General features: G+C 34.2%; 1 protein-coding gene across 1 annotated transcript; it reads right to left on the bottom strand.

Annotated features, from left to right (window-relative positions):
- Positions 1-4,257: 4,257 nt before the first annotated feature.
- Positions 4,258-6,601, bottom strand: LOC141689768 (tubulin beta-2 chain-like). Its single transcript, XM_074494158.1, has 3 exons — positions 6,076-6,601; positions 5,237-5,506; positions 4,258-5,144 (listed from the first exon to the last, which is right to left on the bottom strand). The coding sequence occupies exons 1-3, from the start codon at positions 6,467-6,469 to the stop codon at positions 4,462-4,464; spliced, it is 1,347 nt and encodes a 448-aa protein (XP_074350259.1). The 5' UTR covers positions 6,470-6,601; the 3' UTR covers positions 4,258-4,461.
- Between the last annotated feature and the right edge of the window lie 9,266 nt (positions 6,602-15,867).

Genomic DNA, 15,867 nt, shown 5'->3' on the forward strand with positions numbered 1-15,867 from the left:
TTATTCCATTCACTTAAACACCAAATCATACATCACCTAACTCATTCAACCAACATGCATTCACTTAATCAACAATTAACCCCTTTTATCTCATTTTTCGTTCGGCAAGAACATAATCTACAACTCAAGGACTAATCAATAGCATGCACACCTTGATTTTCTTTAAACTAACATGCAATCACTTTTAGGCCATATGAACTTAGTGTTTACCAAGATTAACTCACAAAAATCAAATTTCTCTTCTTAATTAGCATAAAGTCGAATGATAAACTCACATGCAAGCATTAATTTTTGATTTTCTAAGCAACAATCATTTACACACATCCATTTTCTTCCTAACACAATCAATGGAATCATTTTATCAAGCACACACTCGAGTTTCATCAAAGAAGCAAAACCCTTTTTCAAATTTTCAAGAAATCATAACATGCAAAGCTAAAATCAAATGATCACATCATGGAAAATCCACCGGCTCTCCTTTGGATCATGGTCGGTGGTGGTCGAACTTGAGAGAGCCCATAACGGGTCTCTTCTCGAGTTTATGACCCCCAAACATGCTTGAATTCACTCCCATGGTTATGCATCAAGAAATGATTTTTCTTGAACACCACCATAGTGATTAACCAACAAAACTTCTATAATTACTTACATGCAAATAGTAATCGAAGTGTATACCGAAAATAACAACTAAAGGTAGCAATATCTTTAAGTTTGAGTAGGTTTTGATGGTTGCATGCAAGTGAGAGAGATGAGATATGAGAGAGCCGAGAGAGAGTGAGAGAGAGTATTCCAGAGAGAGAGGAAAGAAAAAGAGAAGAGAGGGAAGAGTGAGTGCACGGGAAAGAAAAAGAAAATGGGGGAGGGTGAATGAATTTATACTCCACCAAGACAAGGGCAAATTGGTATCTACTAATTCCTTTTTAGCTCACTCATTCCTTTTCTTTTTACTCAAATGCAACAAAATTCAAATATAAAATATATCTCTCTCGGGAAGTCGAGAATTATTGAAAATGACATTTTTAATACGTAGGCCTCGAAATTAGCTTTTTAACCATTACTCATAATGAATTTTTTGAGCGAACGGTTGATTTTATATGAATTTCGCAAACTTGCTTTAATAATAACATTTTTCACATAAAATCAATTTAAAAATGCAAAGACCAATAATTAAATTCACTCATCATTTTTAAAAAGTCTCTAGAACCATTACGAAGATAACAGAACAGATCCCATGTTTTTATCTTACTCGAATGATTTTATAAAAATGCACGAAGGTTAGTTAAACCTTTATTTAAATCACGTAATTCCTTTAAAATTCACAAAATTGACACAGAACACATAGTCATGCACATAGTCAAGCAATCACACTTATACAGTCACATAACGACTCAGGTCTGATCATAGAATTTATCCTTCTTTAATCCTTATCCTCTTTTACGCGTACCGGGTCACGTTCAGCCTGACGGCCCGACGCTCAGCGTTTCGATTACGCTTCTCAATATCTTTACCAATCAACACGTCACTTAGGACGACATACTTTATTTACTCATTCATTTCATTCAATCACACATAATTCACATTTTATATTCTTTAACTCCATATTAGGACGGGTTCCGTTCTGCCTGACGGCCCGACACCGCAGCTTAACTTCTAAGCTGACTCTTTAAATTGGAACGTTTTTATCCACGCTCCTAAATTCCAGTATACAGATAAGACAAATAATCATCACTTAGTCACATAATTATAATCACATCATATTTCACATACTTTATTGACTTAATTACGTCGTAAAATTCTCAGTCGTCATAGCTTCACTACACTAATCCAGCATCTTTGAATATCTCATAATTGCACGGAAATGGTAATGCTTCTTTGTTCTCAAATTTCTGCTTAACAGGCTGCCACATTCCTTTTGCAAACACCCAACGCATGTGACTGTGTTGTCACTGTCAATAGATATTTGAATTTGATCATCCGTCGGGTACATGTTTGTCATCTGTCGGGTAGCTTTGTTGATCATCCGGCGGGTACATGTTTATCATCCGTCGGGTAGCTTTGTTGATCATCCTTCGGGTAGCTATGTTGATCATCTGTCGGGTAGCTATTTGTCACTTAACTCCATTTCACTTACACAGAATTACAAGACATCTCATATTTATAATTAATCAACCTATTCTGCATATCCGCTAGTAGTCAACATGACTCATATGCTCCTACAGAATCTACACAAAGTTGTTTGCATAAATGTGCCACAGATCTTATTTTTACATAAGCTACTCATCCGGTGGATGTCAAATTGTCATCCGTCGGGACTATATTAAATCATCCGTCGATACTATATTTGATTATCCATCGAGTGCTACAAAATTCACTAAGTTAAATCTACTAAGGTGTTTTATTTAATTTATCATCAAGTTGATAACATATTCCCAACAATTTGCTAGAATATAGAGCATAATGTATGTGAATTTGTGTCTCATTTGGTAGTTTAAAATGGCTTTCCCAGAACCCTCTATAATATTTTATATTCCCGGAATCGTCCAAACGTGTGAGTTGGTTTTAGTCAACTTTGATAAATATTTCTAATTTTATAAAATTGTGTGAGTGGTCGTGTAGTCAGCAATGCATATATTTCTCATATTGACACGGTTTCGGGAGTAAAATTAAGTTGTACCTCTTTCCTTAAATGAAACTTAATACATCCTTCGTGAATAGAGCTTACTTGGACAATACCTCCTTCATAAATAAAGCTTGTCCGGGCAGAGACTCGTGTTGATAACGTGCTGTAAATGACATGTTGTAAATCTTGAATTACTAGATAATGTATAACTTCATAAATGCACATATAGAAAGGGTAGAAGTTGAAGAGGGAATTGTATTTCGATATGTTTTTCGGTGTATATAATTTCAATAACTTAATGTCCTATTTATACTTATAGAAAGATATGATATGATTGCACGTACTACGAAAAAATAAGATAAGATTACACGTGCTACGAAAAAATAAGATAAGATTTTAATCAAAATTCTTCCTAATTAAGTTTTTTCTCTGAGAAGTTATGCAACTCTTCCTCGATAAATTTTAATAGACTTCCTCGATAAGTTTTATGAATCTTCTTGATTAAGTTTTGACAATCATTATTATATTATAACTGAAAGCTGATTTAAATGATATTTTTAATTCAGAAATTAGCAGCCCAGCCCAAAATAGAGGAGTTCAGGAAAAGTAAAGTTAAAGCCCGTGACCCGAAGTCCAACAGAGAGAAACACAACTGAAAGGAGAACTGTAAAATTACATACTTAGAGATGCACAGATGACAAGACACATTCATAGATCACAATCACATGGGCTATTGGCCCAAAGTTGAGCTTTTTAGCGGTTTGAATTTCTTTTACGTAGTACTCACAAATATGATGATGTACATGGTAATATTTTGGCGGTTGTATCTATGTAAAATCTCTATAAATTAATATCATTTCATGAATTTTTAAAAATTTATCGAGATCATTAACTAATTGAAATTAAAAATATATTGACATCAAAATTATGTATTAAAAGTAAATTTATTGTAGGTTAGTAATTTATCGATTATAAATTTTATCAAAAAATTGTAGTGGTATGAATTTTGACGTTGTAAATTCGTTTTCTGCCGGTGCTAGTCGTGCTTGCATTGCCAAATGTAAATAACAGTAAACCACAGCTACACATCACATTCAATACCCAAGACGCAAATCAAGCAATGAAATGTGTCCGCTTTTGTTTCAATTTTTTGCGAAATTTCACAAAATTATAAACAGACATCTGCTTTGCGTGTGCAAATTTCATCACTTAAACAAGGAAGAAAAGACAGTTAGAGTAGCAGCGATCCGCAAGGACTCAATATCAACACAACGACACCAATCAATATCATAGGCAATTCATTATTAGGTCTGCAAGAAACTGTAATTAGGATACTCCATCATAAATACGGCATACTAACAATAAACCACAGCTACACATCACTTTCATTCATCAGTAGGCAAATTAAGCAATGGTGATGGTGTATGTGTCCACTTTTGTGTGTGCAAATTTCAATCATACAAGATCGCTCATGTTCGGCCAGGTACAAAAATAACTGTGTCACTTGAACAAGGAAGAAAAGACATTTAAGTAACAGCAATTTGCAAGGATAACTCAATATTAACACCACAACAACAACCAACAATCAAAGGCACATAAATTCAAACTAAAGATAGAAACTAATCTAGAGGATAATAGATGAGAAAGGTGCATTGATTAAACAACCAAACATAGGGTCTGCAACAAACTGTAATTAGGATACTGTATCTAGGATACTGTATCATAACAATACGGCATAGTAACAGACAATTGAACAAAATAAGATAGAGGCAACAGTACGTTGCAGCAAGCTATTTCAAACATCCAACAGAACTAATGCACTTTCACCTTCGCTATACTGATTACATGTCTTGATGAGCCTCTTCCTCCTCTTCATCTTCATAGTACTCTTCCTCGTCAGCGGTTGCATCTTGGTACTGCTGGTATTCTGAAACCAAATCGTTCATGTTGCTCTCTGCCTCGGTGAACTCCATCTCATCCATACCCTCACCAGTGTACCAATGCAAGAAAGCCTTCCTCCTGAACATAGCTGTAAACTGCTCACTGACACGCCTAAACATTTCCTGGATAGAGGTTGAATTACCGATGAATGTAGACGCCATTTTCAAGCCAGTAGGTGGGATGTCACAAACAGTTGACTTGACGTTGTTCGGGATCCACTCAACAAAGTACGAAGAATTCTTGTTCTGGACATTGATCATCTGCTCATCAACCTCCTTTGTGCTCATCTTTCCCCTGAACATAGCAGAGGCTGTCAAGTAACGGCCATGACGAGGATCAGCTGCACACATCATGTTCTTTGAATCCCACATCTGCTGGGTTAGCTCAGGCACACTCAATGCACGGTACTGCTGTGAACCACGGGAAGTCAGTGGTGCGAACCCCACCATGAAGAAATGAAGCCTCGGGAAGGGGATCAAATTAACAGCAAGCTTCCTGAGATCAGAATTTAGCTGACCAGGGAACCTCAAACAGCATGTGACACCAGACATGGTGGCCGAAATCAAATGGTTGAGATCACCAACTGTTGTACAACAATCACATAATTCATATCAGTACATGACTTCATTAAAAAAGCAAGGAAACAACATAAGAAAAACAAACACAAGTTCTTACAGCTGGGAGTTGTGAGCTTAAGTGTGCGGAAACAGATGTCATAGAGAGCTTCATTGTCAAGAACCATGCACTCGTCAGCATTTTCAACCAACTGGTGAACAGACAATGTTGCATTATAAGGCTCAACAACAGTATCCGACACCTTTGGTGAAGGGAACACGGAGAAAGTAAGCATCATCCTGTCGGGGTATTCCTCTCTGATCTTAGAGATCAGCAGAGTACCCATTCCAGACCCAGTTCCTCCTCCAAGCGAATGACAGACCTGAAATCCTGCATTATGATACACAATACAAACATAAGCATCACAACATCTATTAGAAAATACAAAATTCAAAAAATTATGCCCAGCTATATAGATGTAAGCATTAGCACCAAAGCATAAGTCATAAACATTCTATTTGGCTGCATATCTACATATCTCAACAATATAAATGTAAGCACACGATCCGCGAAAACAATCAACATATCACGGAAAGGCACACCTCACTGACCCAATACAAAGATCAACAACACGTAAATCCAGTCAAACACATGACATATGTTCGTTAATATGCCTAATCGAAACATTCAGCACAAAAACACCAAATGCACACCACCTATTCGATAAAACACCTCAAACAAAAACACATCTCAATTAACTCAACACATCTCCATTAACTCAACACACATACAAACAAACATATCATCACTACATGTACAAGAACAATATACGAAATGCACCGCTCCAGATCTATATCGAAACACGTAAAATCAACCAAATAGATTCAAATCAAAACACACACAAATCACAATTATACAAATTCAGGCACATTTAGTAGAGCGTAGATCTGAAATTATACCTTGAAGACAATCACAATTCTCGGCTTCTTTCCTGACAACATCGAGAACCGAATCGATCAACTCAGCACCTTCAGTATAATGACCTTTAGCCCAATTATTCCCAGCGCCACTCTGACCAAACACAAAGTTATCGGGTCGGAAAATCTGACCGTACGGGCCGGATCTAAGACTATCCATAGTACCGGGTTCGAGATCCATGAGAACAGCACGAGGAACGTAACGTTGAGAACTGGCTTCGTTGTAATAGACATCGATGCGTTCGAGTTGGAGATCAGAGTCGCCGGTGTAACGGCCGGTGGAGTCGATGCCGTGCTCGGCGCAGACGACTTCCCAGAACTTGGCGCCGATTTGGTTGCCGCATTGGCCGCCTTGGATGTGGAGGATTTCTCTCATTTTGGGGGTAGGGTTTGGGAGAGATTTAGGGAGATTGGGAGAGAAAGAGATTGGGGGTTTGAGAGAGAGTTGGGAAATGAAAAGAGGAGAGAGATAGAGGAGTGGAGTGGTGGGGACTGAGAAAAGGGGGTTAATTAAATAGGGGGGGTGGTGACTGATGGGTTAGGGTTTGGAGGTTTCGAAATTTGAAAACAGATTGGGATGGGAGTTGGGGGTGTAACGGGTATGTGTTCAAAAATTTTGAATTTCAAAATCAGCTCCACTAGATGTGTCCATGTTGGATGATATTCGGATGACAAAATTAGGGAAATGATATTTTCAGATCTATATTTTTTTCAGAGCAAAATCAATATTATATTATAATAGCCGGAATAGAGATAATTTGATTCAAGAGTTTGGTTCAACGATAATTCCCTAATTTTGATTATTACAAAAATAGATAAATAGTGTTATATATTTAATAAACTACTAAATTATTAAACTACTAAATATAGTATACTTATCCTACTAAACTACGAATACAACTTATCATATTATTAAAAGATATAAATAATAGTGTTACATATCTGCTAAACTACTAAATTGTTAAATTACTAGAAATAATCTATTTATTCTACTAAATTACGACCACATGTGATTCTATTATTTTTATTAAAAATTTATAATCATTATATATTTATATAAATATTTTAGAAATATAATATAACTTGATAAATAAAAATTTAAAATATTAATGGAAACCCGTGCATCGCACGGGATTTATGCCAGTAAGAATAAAAAGACAAAACAGTCCTACTGCATTAACGATCAAAATTATGAGAAAATGGATATGAGGGTAATTTGGTACTTCATGCTTTGTTACTCCAGATATAAAAAATAAGTTTTGGAAAAAAATATTTTCCTAAAATAATCACAAATATTCGATTCGAACCCCGAAATTTTAAATTTAAATAATTTGAATTTGCACATGAATTTAATATTTAACCCTGAAAAATTTTGAATTTGGATTATAAATATATCAATCCAAAATTTGAAATTAGATCCAAACTCGAAATCCTAAAAATATATATATGTATATATATATGCATATATATTATTTTTGTTAAAAATTAACGAATAATAAATTGAATAAAATACTCCCTCTGACCCGTTTATTTTGTTCTAATTTGACTTTGGATGATCAAACTGAAATTTTTTTGACCTTAAATAATAATTTTATTTTCATTTTTTTATTAATTTTAAAATTAAATCTTCTATCTATATTATATATCATACTTTCCCTTTTGAACAGTGTTCATGAATAGTTAGCAACAAATTTAAGAAATTAGTCTGAGCTTTGCCAAAAATTACGTGTGCTGCCACTCACATCCAACTACAGCCAGTTTAAGAAATTAGTCTGAGTTTTGCTAAAAATTACGTGTGTTGTCACTCATATCCAACTACAACCAGTTTAAGAAATTAGTCTTAGTTTTGCCGAAAATTACGTGTGTTGCCACTCATATCCAACTAAAGTTAGTTGGGTTATTGCTGCGTAATTAATTGGGTTGGCATATGGTCTTTGTGACGTGCATGGGTGTCAGGTATTTAATCATCACAATAACACATGTATCGTTGTCCGCTTTAGCCTAATTACAAATATATTTATCCATTATTGTTTAGTTGAAGCTTATTGTGAAAGTTGGCTGACCTAATTTCATTCATCACCTTCAGCATCAAAAAATCAAAAAATACGCCTTCGTGCCTTAAAAAAATATGCCTTCATGCCTTATTTGAAGCCTCAATGTCAAACCAGTCAGATTGTGTTTGTTGTTTTGCCTATTTGCCTATTTAGTACTTGGTTAGCAATATTATGAGCGATGAAAAGTCTTGGCATTTGTTCTCCTCCGGAGATATGATCGTCGGTGGTAAGAGGGGTAAGAGACCGAAAAAACTTTCTAGGTTGGGGAGTGATGAATTGCTGATGAACATGTTTGACGCGAACAATAATGACTTATGTTATCGTTTATCTAGGATACATGTTCCGGGTAAGTGACGTTCATGTATTTGTAGTTGCTCATACATCTATCGTGTATTTATCACTTGTTTATTTATAATATTTGGATTGCAGTGGCCTTAGATGGACATACCGGTACTGGAGAATTATTTAGTGAACCTATTTCGTGAAGTCCTTTGTCTGATTTGACAAAAAAATGCTTGTCATCTGGCTATGGGAATCAAGGGCGGGGTATAATGGGTAAAGAAGTAGTTGTTATTATAGAGTCGCTTTGTCTCTTTTGACTGAAAACTTATATTCATGTATTGCATTTATTACATTGTGTAGGATGTAAGCCTCGTATTGCAACACATGCATTGAACAAGGGAGTGACAGATGGTACCATTGTTGCTCATGGTTTCAAATCATCTTCTTCTGGGTTAAATGAAGGACCGGGATGAGGTACATGTAATTTTAAATTCTTCCATATTGATCCTAAAATGAGGTTATAATATCTTAAATGTTTTGTTATGTATTTTCAGTCATTAGCTAGTGTTGTAAATGGTAGTTAATACAGGTTAGCTTGGAAAGGCTCGTAGGAGTTTAGATTTTCGTGTCCCGTTGGATAGAAAGCCCAGTAATACATGACATATCTTAAAGTGGAAATTCAAGGACAATATTAGTTGTTATGGTCGAACATTATTTGGAGAGGATGGGCTTCATAGAGATGAGTAAAGTAATGATTTCAATTAAGTTTATAATTATGTTTAGTTGTATAAGGCAGTGTAGTGGATTAGTAAGGGTTAATTTGTTTCATACTTTATGTCCGGTTGTTAATTGTGAAATTTTGTATTGTAGGTGCCATTGTTGTTGATCATTTAGTGTGGAGTGGTGATTCTGAGGATTCTGATTATGATGGAAATGGGTCTGAATCAAGTGGTGAGCTGAGTTTTAAATTGTTGTTAGTGAAATTAATTTATGTCATATTATATGTCCTTACTTTGAAACTTGAACATTGCAGATTGTGGTGATAGTTTGGGTGAATACGATTATGTTGTTCGTGAGAATAGTGATGTTGGTAGGATTTATTTACCCATGTATGCCAGATAACTCGTGGGAAACGTCCTGTCCCGGAGAAATATGCCTCGTTTGGAGGCCCTTCTACTATATATAAATATTGTATTGCTCGGATGTGGAAGGAGGAAAGTGTAAATAAAAAATGTCACCAAAGGCCCTTCAATTTTTTCTCTTTGTTGTATGAAGGGCTCAACAAGGTTTTCCGTGGTTCCTCTCACTCCTCCTTATTTGATTTGTATAATGGCAAGACTCGAGGGCCTGCCTTTCACAGATTGATATGGCTTTATAATGAAATGTTTGCTTTCACGTCTAGTGGTGGTAACATTGATCGTTCTATAAACAGTGGTAGAGCACCTTATGTTTAATGGTTAACAGACCAAAAATATCATGTGCTTAGATCTTTAATACCAAACAACGATGAAACTCTTAAGTTTTGTCAGCTTTACATATATGACACAGTAGGGGAGAGCATGGGTCGTTTCGGCTCGGCTCGGTTTCTAGGTAAAATCGGAACCAGAACCATATGCCTCGATTTTTAAAAATTAAAAACCATAACCGCAACCAAACCTTCGGTTTCGGTTTTAAAAAGCCGGTTCGGTTTTCATCGGTCCGGTTTTGGTTAAAAAACCGGATAAAATAAAAATCAGAAAATAATGGAATTTAATTAAAGAAAACATACTTAATTAAAAATTAAAAAAGTGTTTTAGCGTTCAAAATTCACGGTATACAACTCAAATTCATGACATTACAAGTCCTAACCATAAACAAGAAACTAAAACAAATTTCTAGTACAAATAGGTGACCACCAGACACCAGCAGCAACTGCAAATCTGCAATCATGTTCAGTGTTCAAACTCAGAGTTCACTATCCCGGTCCTGTAAATTAAACCAGGCAAAACAACATTAGACAATTGTTTCACAAAATCAGGAACTTCAATTCTTGCATAAAGGGACACAAAAATTAGTATCAAAAATATTAACCAGGAAAAATAACCACACTAAAGTATACTACTTGCAGTTGCATGCACTGATTCTATTTAATAGTAACAAATAAAAATAACTTCCAAAAGCTAAGGTTCCAAACGAAGGGTACACAGAAGTACAGTGGATGTTAGGCTATGATAAAAATCTTATCCTTTATTTCCTTTCTTTAATTTTATTTTTTTTCCAGCTAAGATGATGACTTTCTTCCCATACTAATCCTATATATTCAAGCACATACCACATAATTTGCAACCCTATCAAACATTACAAACAAAAGAAGGTGCAAACATTTTAACAAAAAAAAGTTTTCAACAAAAGATTCACTTAGCATCACAAAATGGGACTTCAAAATAGAGGTCTGCCAACCTCGTAACTATTAATGCTTCACTATGCTTCACTTAGACATTAATTGGGCAGGTCTCTGCAAATACCCTTGCTTCTTAAGTTTATATACTCATATAAATTTTAATACATATCAAACAAGTAGATACATTCTCGAAAATTACATTAGTATACGCATAATTAATATAGAATCACAGTTCCATTTATCCATAAAATCATAGATATATTTATGCAAGTGTATTTGAGAATTGTACCACTTCGATTTCAGCGGTTGTTTGTTGATCTCCTTGAGGAGCTACTTTTTGTTGAAAAATATCATTCCCAGACATAATTATATCTGTTGTTTGTGTTTATTGCAGTGAATGACTGAATCTGAATGTGTGAGAGAGTTTGAGTTGTTGAGGGTCACCTGTGAGGCGTTGAGACTTGAGAGAGTTTGAGTTTGTGAGGGATTGGAATCTGAATGACTAAACATAATTCCTTTTCTTAATTTCAGTATGTCCGCGGTTTTTATATTTAGGAGGTACGCTTAGTCTTGGGCCACTTGGCCTAATTGTATATAAACTGAAATTTACAACACATAACTTGAAATATTCGAATAGCTTTTTTATTTTTTAAAGATGATATACATTTTATATTTATTAATATATTATATATATTTATTATTTATTATTTAATTATTATTTTAATAATCGGTTCGGTTCAATTTTTATCGGTTCGGTTGGAAGGTATAACCGGAACCCAACCATTTAAATCGGATCGGTTTTTAATTTTTCGGTTTTGGTTTTGGATCGGTTATATTCGGATCGGTTTTCTCCGGTTTTTCCCAGTTTCGGTTCGGATTCGGTTTTACATCGATTTTTTGCTCAGCCCTATGACACAGTGAATGAGGTTGAACATCATCTTCGTTGGGTTACTGGTGAGGATTGGAACACTGCTAATACGGGGGTTGGCCAGGGTCTCATTACCATGTTAGATGAAACTCATGAATTGGTTGGAAATTTTAGGCAGCAATGTGATCTCTCTGAGAGTGATGAAATTATTGATTTAGAGATTACTCTTAGAGTGATCTTATCTGAAAGTGGCCGAAAAACTCATGTTTCAAGTACTAATGAGGTGGTTGGGATAATTGTTGGTGACACAGATGAGACATGTGGTGAGTGTGATATTGTGGTCGATGACAAGATAAAAGGCTTGGTTCGTGTCTCCTATGTGCATCCAAAGTTGATGTCTCTTCAATATCCAATTTTATTTCCCTGGGTGGAGATGGTTACCACACAAAAATAAAGTTTCACCAGAGTGTTAAAAGTTCTTCTAAAGTTCGTGGTTATATATCGTTGAAAGACTATTATTATTAAGGTCCGTTTGAGATTTCTTAAAAATGTAACTTATGACTTATAGTTAAAAATTATCATATAAGTGATATGAATATAATAACTTATAAGATATTCAGACGTTTGTATAATTTTACTTATAAGTTAGTGATAGTGTTTGGTAATGATAACTTATAAGTTATAATTTAAAAAAAATTATAATAATTTAAAACTTGAATATAAAATTCAAAAGATAAAATTATAAAAAATAAAATACAAATTATTAGTAAAAAAATAAGAAAACTATAGCCAAGTTTAAATAATAAAAATTGTATATTCAATACTGCATGAGGAATGTAGAGTATGATTCAAAGGCCGGTAAATAAACGAGAAGGAGCTCGTCTAGCAGACTAAAAAATACAAGTTAAAGTTATAGGACCAGAACTGAATGTGGGAACAGAAATGTACAGTTGAACCAACTTTTCAATTTTCATCATATCTGTGTATATATGATCATTTGCTCCAAGCTGCCAAACGATCAGACCAAATTTCTAATGGGCTTTCAGCCCATTTATGGCCAAACGGGGTGGTGCCAAACATGCACTTATTCATTCCAAGTTAGGCAGCATGATGTTATACCAGTTATTAATTTGTACATCTTGTTTCTTTTGGTAATTTATAAATTCTGATATTAATATCAATTTTCAGGTCTTACACCTGGCCTTGGTGGATGATTATTTCAGCAATAATTGGTAGATGCATTTTCGTCTATTGAACAAACACGTCTTTGGTGGTTTAGAACGCATCAGACCATTATACGCGATGAACTGTACATCCATATTCGTGATTCTGTTCGTAGAGACATTGTGGACACGTCAAATACATGTAAGGAATTATCCTTCCAGCATGAATTGTTGGTTCAAAAAGATACATGCAACAAAACTTTCCAGACGCCTTCGCTATATGTCAGTATGTGGGGCATCCTAATATATTTCTCAAAATAACATCTAATCTGTTGTGGGACGAAATTCAGAAAATGATGGATTATGTGCCTGGTTGTATATTTTCTAACTATCCTGGCATAGTTTCCAGAGTTTTTAGATTAAAACTTGAGCAGTTAATGACAGATATAAAGATTAAGGCGTACTTTTGTGTTTGTAATGGAGGTATGAAATTTGAGAATTTAAATTATAACATATTTGATTACTTTTTTCTCTTGCTACTTTTTAAAATATGATGTTTGATTCGTTTATTTTTCCACTGATGTATGTTGTGGAATTTTAAAATCGAGGTATTCCTCATGTCTATATATTAATATGGCTTGGTAATTATTCCAAAAAAATTGAAGCTTAATGTGGATAAGTACGTTTCATTTGAGATTCCTGACCCGTTATTAGATCCGGTTGGCTATGTGATTGTCAATGAGTTTATGATTCATGGCCCGTGTGGTTTGCAGAACTTAAAATCTCCTTGCATGAAAGAATTTCCGTGTATACGTCATTTTCCAAAGAAGTCAGTATTCATAATTTCATGTTTATATAAGATCACGTGCTTATTGAGGAGTAACATGAATCTTTGTTTGCTAGGTACCTGAAAGAGATATGTCCTAAGTCCAATCATGTATGATGATTTAGGAATAACTTTTATGTAATCTGTTTTGATTTCATTGATATAAATAAAAGACTTGTTTTGTTTTTATTGCGGGCTCTATATATTTAAATGTTTAAATAAGATATATCACAGTTTAGAGTAAACCTTTTTATGGATTGTGATGAGATCATAATAATGAGACCTAAAAAATGATAACTCTAAACTTAAATAGTTCCTGGTTGTAGGATTACTAACCGGTAATTAGTAATCCGTAAAGATCGGTACATACTATGCTTGCTTCATTATGAAGGATGTCTGTTCTCATAGACATTTGTGTGGTGACACTATAGCTAGTATATAGGTGCTTATTATAGAATAAGTTCACTGAACATGACTCACATAGCTGAACAACTGATGGAGTTAACTCACGTGTCAGCAGTTGTTCACATAGTGATAGTTGTACAAGTATCCTTAGACTTGAGGTCATCATAGACATCTTGTGTACACTGAACTATGTTTTGGTTTAGTTCTTAGTCTCCAGAGACAATTATAAGGGCTCTACTGGGTTTAGGAATTTGTACACGAAGATAGTGTATGATCAATAAAGGATATACCCCTTCCAGTGAAGGAAGAGAATGTTCAATGCTGATCCACTTATGTTAGTTCAGGAATCTCTGGCCAGAGTGAATGAAATTAGAAAGGAGTTTCTAATTTACATTAAATAGAACTAAGCATAGTGAATGGGAAAGCAAGTGATTAAATAAGATAGGCTTGACACAAGTTCCATGCCTTGTATTTAATCATGACATTGCAGGGTAGAAGGAATTAATTGTACGGTAACTACTCACTGAATAGGTTCTTGGTATTCTAAGCAGTGAGTTCGTATTATCCGGATAGTCGCGATATGCTAAGAAGTATCCCTCACGATGTAGAATAAATATGATTAATTAATTAATCATATTTAATAAATTAGAGAATTTATATAAATAATGATAAAATAGTTTTATTATTATTTATTTCTACTACCGGCTTAATATTGAACCTACAGGGTCACACCATAAAATAGAATGATTTAATGGTGGAGAAATTAATTATTAATGGCTGATAATTATTTATTTATAAAATAAATAAATAATTGGAAAATTTAATAATTGATTAAATGATATTTAATTGATTATAAATTAATTAAGAAAAAGTTCTTAATATTATTAATTAAGAATTTAATTTTTGGAAATTAAATCAAGTGAGAGAATTATTTCTAAAGTGTTTAGAAAAAGGATTAATAATTAAAAGGTGTTTTAATTATTAGTGTGAATAATAAAGGGTTAATAATAATAATATTTTATGGCAAAATTTTTAGCTGAAAATTTTGCTTATAAATATATTATTATAGACCCTATTTTCGCCTCAACCTAAAAGTTTTACAAAACCCTAATTCTCTCCACCTCCTCCTTCTCCATTACATTATTTTCTTGGTGGATACCGATGGAGTGTTTCACACTTGAGGAGCAACTGCTAAGGATCTCCGCTCGTGGTTCTTGGATCGCTATTAAAGACCTCCATCTTTCCAGTAATGTAAAGCTTCTTAAGGTAAACATACTGAACTACGAATTAAATATTATTTTTCGCATGGATCCTGCGGAGGGTTTCGGTTTTTTTTTAAGATTTAAGTTTACGTTTTCACTGCGTTTATGTGCTAAAAACCCTTCAATGGTATCAGAGCTACTTGCGAAAAGTTTTTAATTCGTTTATGTGTTTAACTGTTTTCGATATATGAGCATGTACGTGATTCGCCATGATTTGATGTTGATATAATATGCTTATATATGTATGGTTTTGAATATATGATATTCATGTGAGTTGTATAATCATAAGATGATTATGTAATCTGTATATATACTGATATATACATGATTTATGTTTGTTCTAATTATGAGAATCATATTAGATACGGATTCTGAATTGGCTGCTGCAGATTTGCTGAAATCTGGGTCGGGTGTCCGATTTACGCAAACGAATACCCTATTCCATAGGTAAACGAGCATCTGAACAAAACTGATAGAAAAAGCTATCAACGACTCGTCTGTAAGGCGTTTGACGTCGTTTACTGCCCGTAAACA

The sequence above is a fragment of the Apium graveolens genome, chromosome 10, assembly GCF_009905375.1.
Source record: "Apium graveolens cultivar Ventura chromosome 10, ASM990537v1, whole genome shotgun sequence".
Classification (NCBI taxonomy): domain Eukaryota; kingdom Viridiplantae; phylum Streptophyta; class Magnoliopsida; order Apiales; family Apiaceae; genus Apium; species Apium graveolens.